Raw genomic sequence first — 8,890 nt, 5'->3', positions numbered from 1 at the left:
ACCGCGCCCCCCCCCCCCGCCCCGCCAAAGAACTCCACTTGTGGTGCTGTGAGCTGTCACAGCAGTTTTTCCAGTAGCATAATTATCTCCCTATGAAACTTGCTTCCCTCTTCAGAGTGTCGCGGGGGGAAGGAGGGGGGGTGTTTGTCTTTTCTTTCCAATAATGAACCCCCTGGCTGGCAGCCTCAGCATCTCTTCTCTGGTTCTTAAAATCACGCTGGCTCCAAGGCTACAGATTGAAGCTTAGCTACTCCATCATCCCAGCAACCAAATCTGCATCATCTTACATAAAGAACAACTCTTAGCTTTGCCAGCGCAGCCCCCATACAAGAGCAGGAGAGCTCTGACACTTTCACAGCTTCCCATGGGGATTTAAGTATCAGATATGGAAGCTATCAGAGGCTTGTTAATCTCATTATATTGCTCCTGCAAAAAGCTATGAGCAACTGTGGCAGTATTAAACAAATTAGTTTGTAGACAAAAAAAGTCAACACAGCTTTGGTTAACCTTCTGGGCATGAATTTAATGGCGCTCTGCAACCACAAATACTAGGATTTAAGAACAACCGTCTTCTGAAATTGATATCTGACATTGGCCTTGTTCCCCTCAATCATTAATAGGGAACGGAGATTTTCAGTCTATGAAAGTCTAAGTATTTTCATGTGTGCCCATAAGCAGCTCCCTCGGTAGTGCAAGAAGCTGGGAAGTCCCCTTTTAAAGGGAAGCTGTCAACACCATGCATCAGATGAAACTGTGCAAAATTAAGACATCATTGCAGTTTCCTCTTCTTGTTTTATTTTTCACAACCCGTGCCTTGTTTCTGGCTAGGAAAGTACTCCATCTAGTCTGCTGTTCTTCCGGTGTACCATATGAGATCAATTTAACTTCAGAAAATTCTTCAAATCTGCTCCTACCCTTTGCATGTTCCCCTAGACTAATACTACCAAGAGTTGGTTTCGAAGTAGGTTTTCCTTATGCAAAAGCATGTTAAAGGTAGTCTTTGAGAGCTGGGATGGCTTACTAGCATTATTTTCAAAGGAGAATGTCTAAGTTTCAAACGCATGAACAAATGTGTTAGGCCACATGCCCGAGGACAAAACTCACTCTTATTTCAGGCGTCGCAAGGGGCTTGCTGTGTGTTTGATGCCATATGAAGTTCTAGCCTTACTGTTATATCCCTAATGGAAAACATGAAAATATTGCGTCATGGCCCCTCTTCCCATCACTCCAAATTACGAGATTTGCTGAGAAACCACAAAAAAAGTCATAAGAAGTTTAGTACTCTTTTTATTTACCTTTTGACTCTTGATTTCATGGTCTATATTGATACGGTTCCCAAAGTTTTTCTCCCAGCACATCTTTATTTAAAAAACAAATAGATTTTCACATAGTCACTGTAGGCATATGCACTTAAAATAGCTGGATATTTTATGTAAAGAATTTTTAAAAAAGCATGACATGCATTGGTCCAGCACACTTGCACTCCTAAAAATTCAGCACAGTGACACGGAACAAGCTGCAAAGAGATACAATATATGTTTACAAATTATATTTATCTATTACAGTAAGTAAAGCTATTCCATTAAAGTATCAGTAAGAGAAAACATACAGAGAACAATAGATTGAAAAGGCTTGGAAATCTTGTGTTTATGTTTCAGAAAAAAGTTTGTGTAATATCTTGTTACGTTTCACTTTTAAAAGGGACAAAACCTTCTGAAATACACAAATGAAGAAATGGGGCCAGAAATTAAAGCATGTTTGCATGGCTAAAACACTCCTTAAGGGCTGAAATCTCATCTGCTACATTCCAATCCTGAACAAGGTTTGGAACGCTAATTTCTAAACCCTGGGGAAAAAATGTTGAGAAATCCTTGACTATTGAATAGCGCTGCGAATAGGAAAATTGCTGTGTAATACGTAATGAAAAGAAGAAAACACACATTGCTGGAGTTCATTAGTGTGTCACATTTGGTTTACAACAGTAAGCTGCACCCAGAGACTCAGATCAAGTGGAGAGTCATAACACCACAACTGCCCCCTCTAAGAGTGGTTAAATCCCATCAGGACTGCACACTGCATTAAATTCATTCGCCAAGAGAAAGCAAACTATTACCACTGCATGTGTATCAGCTCAACATCCAACAAAGCCGTCATCTTATTTCAGCAAAAGCAATAGGATGCTTGTGATCACCCAGCTAAAACTGTCCCCAGCTTGAACTGTCTGAATTAAAAAACAAAGAGCTGCGTTAAACTCTTGGCGTGCTAATGCAACAAGGGCTTTCTAGTCTTTAACATTATGAGAAGTGTCAGGTTAAAAGTCCTTCCCCAAGTTTGATTAACCAGAGATTTCAGACCTCCGAGGAGCTTCAAAACGAAGCTAGAGTAATTGTAAATATGTAACCCAACAAGCAGTAATGCACTGTCATCTTCTGGATGCTTCAGAAGTTTATTCAGCCATGGGACTTACTGAAAGGGAATGCAAGGCTGGGCAACCCTTTGTAAATTAAAGTGGAGGCCGTGATGATAATCTAACACAGATGATCCAACGCATACGCGCTGCTCCCGGCCCAGGCAGCTGAACGGAGGTCACGCTTGGCTCTGCCGATCGTTGTGCTGCCAATTACCACCACCACCTCCTGTAATTGAGGGTGGTCTTTGCCACCACAAAGCGTCTCGGACCAGACACTGCTTGCTATCAGCTTTGAAAGAAAACTGTAACAGATCTTTTCGGAAGTATTGCACTTTTACTGCTGTTTTACACACAGAAGGAAGAAAACCAGATTAGATTATGGGTTGCGTAAGAAAAGGCAACTGACAGAAAAACAGGTATTACATCACCTCCAAAGTGTCTCCAGAGGTGCTGGGATCACAAATTTCACATTCACAGTTTCAGAAGGAATGAACACAGCACGTAAGAGAAGCTAGACTATAAATGGTGCTTCAAAGCAAAGGTACCAAGTTCAAATTCCTCCTCCTTTTCCTCCCATCATCCCCACCCTAAATCAAGGCTCTGGTCCCTACCATTAGGCCAGAACGAAGCTGCAGGCATGAGTGTGAAATGTACATAAGTGTTGAGGTTTATGTTTTAATTTGCTTTCTGGATATATACTTCTAACATGTTTGCAAGCTCTTGTCCAGAAACAGTACACAGAAAGCTCCTTCAACAAATATACAAGTAAGAACAACAAACAGTTAAGTAATAACAGTATACTGACATGCTAAGAAACTGAATGCAACTGAGGAGATGCCTACTCTGGTTCTCAGCCCTCACCACTGCATCCTGTTACTATTTCCAATATACAGTAAATTCAAAGGCACACACAAAAGGTGTACATCTGCCTTTTTTCCTTTTTACATGAATACACATTGAAATCTACCCTGTTCTGACTCAGCAGCTGAATAGCCGTCTGCTTTGGTCGTTATACTCGTGATTGGGAAGCTCCGATCCCGTCCCAATTCTTCTGCTTCCTGTCCATCACACCCACCACTTCAAAGTCACCTTATTCCTCCCTTCCACCTCCCTTCCATAGGTATTCTGTGGTGGGGTGGGTTTTTTGTTTTTTTTTCCTTTCTCCAGGCTGATGACTGAATGGAAGCTGGGAAGAACATTCCTTTTTATGACATAGGACCATTGGTGAAAAAGAGGGGATTTATTTTCCTTTCTTGACCACTGTCGGGAGCAGAATATCGAAACATTACATCCTGGTCCCTGATACCAGGGCCTGAAATTTCCAGAGAGTATCAAACAACCAGAAGAAACACGGTTCAAAGAAAAATTAAACCAAAAAGCTTTGTAAAGGGGGATTAAAGGATTTTTTTTGTATTCTTGATACATAAATATATATAAATTCTTGATATAAATACTGAAGATACGTCACACGGTATACAACACGCTGGTTGTTGCCAAAAGAACTGGGGTTGCGAAGGACGTGCTCACTAATGCTCCAATAAAGCTGCCCCCTCCTTTCCCAAGGCAAAATGCAGGGATTTCTTCCACGGAAAGCATCCTTGGGGGTCTGGAGAGCACGCACTCCTCGCCGCTGGAGCACGGGAAAGCTGTGTAAGGGGAGCTAGAGGGCGCACAGAGGTCAGGAGTAAAGGCAGTTTGGCAGTCCCTGGGCAGCTCTAGCAAAGGGAACATCCTGACATGCCAAGTCACCCAGAAGCGGTTACGCGTAACATAAATCACCAAAGGCTGGCCTCGAAGAAGATGCTATCCAGCCGAAGTAACACACACCGCTCTCCTGTTTGTGCTGTGATCCCGCTGGCCCTTGGAATGACTGCTCTTTCACAAGCTCAGAGAGTCGCTCTTTTCTGTCCTTCTTCCCCTCCAGCCAAAAAGCTACTGCCACATGTAGGGGAAGGATTCTGCAACCCTTAGATGTACCACTCAGAAAATTATTCTCTCCCCCTTTCCCCCCCCCAAGAAAATATGCATCAGCACAGTTTGTTCTGTCTAGATTTACATGAATAATCAGAAAACTCCCCACATTCCAAGTATCAGTCAGGAGCACCGGACTGAGAGTATGAAGTTAAAAATACTTCTATAATCCTATTAAATGCAAGTCTTGCTTGTAAGACACAATACAAATCTTTATCACTACGCTGAAAAGCAGGGCACTGAGGGAACATGAGTAAGAGGTCTCCCCTTCGGAGAGTCGACCATCATAAGGTAATACGAAGTTCTGTCATGCTCTGGACTATCTGCACAAGCGGCGAAGAAAAGGGGACTGTCACTGCCAGAACTAAAAAGTATTTAATCTGCAGACTTCCCTGAAATACAAGACCCATTTGGAAGAAAACTGCATAGGCCATATCGAATCATTGCTAAACTTTGTCCTTCTTTAGCTACAGACCTGGTACTGCACACGCTGACATTGCCAGCTACTTACAAATGTCAGTTTTCATTCGGAGTGAGCGCCACACGTTCCCAAGGGAATACACACCAAACAGAAATCCCATGGTGTTCCTATTTACAAAATCCCCTATGGCATGTGTGCGGCTGTACACATGGATGCGAATATATAGTGTATTGTGCTTTTTCTGTCACAAAGGACGTTGGGGAGTGCAAGGGCTCCAGCATTAGTACACTATACACGTTTAATTTTTAAATACAGTTTTGTTTGCAAGTAATGGGAACCAAAATTACCTAACTAGCTTTCTCACGGTACCTGAATCACTGGGTAGTACAAACAATGAGAAGATATTCAGTAGCAGCTTTCCTAAGGCAAAATACTTCAAGAAAGAAAGAAAACGCAGACAATTTCAGAGAAATTTTGCAGTGCTAGTAAGAGCTACTCTCCTTCCGTTTCTGGTAGTGTAAGCTGAAGTGGGTGGAGTTAGCATAAATTATCAAGACTTTGTTGATAATGTATTATACAGTGAAATAAGAACCCATAGTCTTCAGCTTCTGGCAGCTATGTTCATAAATAACTTTTAGTTTGGTAGAAACAGCCTTGATCTGTAAACCAGGTAGGTGGTAAGAGCATACCCAAGACGGCAAGTTTTAAATTATACTGGTTCCCCAGCTCCCTCCTTTTTTTCACCAGTAAATATTTATGCACTCTCAGCCCTGAACTAGAAAATCCCAATTGAACTGCAACAGCAATAGGCTTATTTCCTATCAGCCGCAGTATAAATCCAAGCCTAGGATGAAGGAGACGATTTGCCTTGAAGATAACCAGCCCTGTCTCATTCCACAGGAATTTTAACTACACGATAACCTGGCCCTCCGGAACTATTGCTCCTAAACCCATACCATCTCAACAGCACTTAGTTATCCATTAGAAAGGAAAAAAAAATACGCTCAGCACAGAACCCTTGTGACTATTGCTGCTTTCACACAGCCGAAGTACAGAGTATGTGCTCTACTCTGCTACGGACAGGATATATTACATTTCTGATTAAAAAAATGCAAGTTTCAGTCATGCTAATAACCACATTCTACACACTTTACTCGAAAATGCCTCAAGGACCACTGTCACATGAAGAACGGAATGCAAAATTATACTTTGTCTGCTTTCTACATGCTAGCGTAACCTACATAGTGTAATCTGATTGAAGGAGGCAATTAACCTTTCTCCATTCAAATACTCAACCACTTAAAAGATACACAGTCATATACATATGCTTAAAAACACACTAAAAATTAAAATGAAGTTGCATTTGCTAAGTGAAAGTGACACGCTTGCTTTTTTAAATCATACTCTACATTTTTATTAGACATTGCTGGCTATGACCAATTGTGAAACAATTACATTCCTCGGAGATACGGTATCGTTTTAACACTCCATATATGAGAAAACAGGGTTTAAAAAAAAAAGGGGGGGGGGGAGAAAGCACCTCCGAGGAGCGTTTATCTGTGGGTGATTTATTGATAGTACTGACCTTTCAGATTCATCAAGATCGCTTCCAGTTCCTATCGTTCCCGCAGTGAAAGCTGCCGTATAGATACTGGTACAGGCGGCGGCGGCGGCAGCAGCTCCAGTCCCTCCCTCCATGTTGCGTGTGCACACACACACACACACGCACGCACAGACACACAGACACACGCACAGACACACAGACACACTCGCTCTGCAGGAGCGGCTGGGGGGAGGCTGCCGGAGGGGAGCGGGGGGAGGAGGCAAGGAGAAAGGGCTGAGGACCGAGGTTGTGTTCTCCCCCCCCCCCGCCCCGGCTCCAGTCTTCCCCATACGCACCCAGCCTCCTCTTTAATGACACGGTGCGTGAACGCGATCCGCTTTCTATCGCCCGCTGGCTCAGATGTCAGCTGTGCCGAGATCGCCTGAAACACTGGCTTTAACCCCCCTCCAAAAGGTGCATATATAAATGAAAAGCACAAAACAGCTTGCAATTCTGGGTTCCCATTCTGCCTTCCCTCACTAGCACTGATTCATGTTTTCCTGAGGCTGTTACAGGCATTTCAGCTGTAACCCTTTCCGAGCTGGAGGAGGTGGAGGGAGGAAAAGGAATTTCTTTGTCCTGTGCACCTCCAACCCTGTCCCTCGGATCCACGCAGGGATGTTCTTACCCGCTCTGGATGTTTTCACCCCTGAATAAAACTTCAGCAACTCTGATGGAAGTGACCAGTAAGAGTCATAAGGGCAGGAGTCTATTCCCAGTTCTGCCAACTGTACAACCTTGGACATATCACGTTAATGTATTTGCTGTTCTGCTTCCTCCTTTTTGAAAACAGGATAATATTGACTGGGTTCCCAGAGGAGACTCGTAAAGCTTAATTTATTTCTGTGTTTATGCAGCCAGTTTTAAAAGGGGCTGTGTAAAAACTGATATTACATTTTCTAGTTTATACACTAAACCATAAATAGGAAATAAGTATTATTACCCAACTTTCAATTCCCATTAAAAGACTGAAATCTTTCATCAGACCACCACTGCAGCAGTCTAGATGATTAGATATCCGTAAGAGGCAGTGAGCTCTAGCAAATAAAGAGGAAAGCTTGGATGACGGATGACTGGCTTTCAGTCCTGGCTTTCCCATGAGCTTGCTGCGTGACCTTGATCAAGTCGTTTTAATCTTTCTGTATTGGTACAAAACGTAGAGCTATTCTCACTTCTGTAAAACGGCCCAAGTTTTTTGTATTCTTATTACTGCTACTATTTGCCGAAGCTCTAGCTCAAACATGCAAGCTGTAATTTGTAACTAACAGTATTAGATACTGTCCGGACACAGCCCATGGAAACTCAACATAGAACCTAAAGGTACCTGATTTTCACATCGTTCCTTTCAGCTCAGTAGGATTGCTGAGGATGTTCTTGGTTATCAGCTGTAAGCGAAGATTTCAGGTGTGTGAAATACTGGATGCTCTTTGGACTCAGTGAGATACCAAGTTTAGAAAGACAGAAGATTTACTAAATAAAAACACTTTTTTGTTGTTTAAAATTCAACAGAAGAGGCTACACAATCCCAAATTATACAAGACAGTGGTACAACTATTTTGTGGGTTTTGGGTTTTTTTCAGTTTTAAATGGTTGGATCAATGCTGTTTGCTAAATGCTGTAAGACTGAGTGACAACCACCCTGTTGATTAGACCTAATGCATAAGGACACAGTCATGCCAACCCCTAGTTCAGCAGCCACAGGAGAAGGGGAAGATGCAAGCTTGGCAAAGCCTGAGCAAAGTCAAACAGGTTATACCCGTTCTGTGCCTAGAAAGCCTAATGACTGTTTCTAAATCCCTTTCTCCCAATGCTAGTTTTTCTTTGTTTCACCAAAACAGACGTGAACAAGTGGGACAAGCCAAAGATAGAAGAACTGAACAGGAAAAAACATGCTCATTTAGAAAAAAACTATTCCGACTTTGCATCGGTAGCTCCCGGGCTTCAGGAACTACCACAACGCTCTTCCTTCCACCTCGACCACCCCCACCTGCAGTCCCCTGTGGCAGAGACCAAAGTATACCGGACGGATTCATCGCAGGGACTATATCCCTCAACTTGTGGTTTTGACCTCTCTGACTTGAGTGGATAAGTTAATTCAACTAGAGTCACAACTTCGTGACAGGAGAAAACAGAAGCACGCTGCAAGAGTGAAGGTGTTTGCACAAGGTGATGGGGACAGAGCTGGGAAGAGAACTCGGTGGTGGTCCAGGACCCCAAAGCACTGACATTAATGAGAACACGTGGTGAGAAAACCTGTGGAAATTCACCACCCAGCTGTACTACAATAATTCTCTGCTGCACCCTAAGGTAACCACAGAGAGAGGATAACCCACTACTTAAGAGTGAAGCTAAAGCCCCCCCTCCGTAGCTGCTAATCCAAGTGATCAGTGTTCAAACCAAGCTGAACGAAACAGTAACAAACATAAAGCAAAACCAAAGCTGACATTTTATAAAGTGATAAAGCATAAAAACTCAACAGGTACTG

The 8,890-nt window shown here is 42.9% G+C and overlaps 1 protein-coding gene across 1 annotated transcript in view; it reads right to left on the bottom strand.

The window, feature by feature from the left end:
- ARHGAP32 (Rho GTPase activating protein 32) overlaps window positions 1-6,500 on the bottom strand; it is a 189,170-nt gene extending 182,670 nt beyond the window's left edge. Inside the window, exon 1 of the mRNA XM_019470377.1 lies at window positions 6,388-6,500. Within this exon, the coding sequence (XP_019325922.1) occupies window positions 6,388-6,500 (113 nt within the window). The remainder of the gene's footprint in view (window positions 1-6,387) is intronic.
- Window positions 6,501-8,890: the final 2,390 nt, after the last annotated feature.

Source organism: Aptenodytes forsteri, unplaced genomic scaffold (assembly GCF_000699145.1).
Source record: "Aptenodytes forsteri isolate BGI_AS27 unplaced genomic scaffold, ASM69914v1 Scaffold126, whole genome shotgun sequence".
Lineage (NCBI taxonomy): Eukaryota > Metazoa > Chordata > Aves > Sphenisciformes > Spheniscidae > Aptenodytes > Aptenodytes forsteri.
The sequence above is the reverse complement of the archived record's forward strand: the minus strand, read 5'-3'. Positions and strand labels throughout refer to the sequence as shown.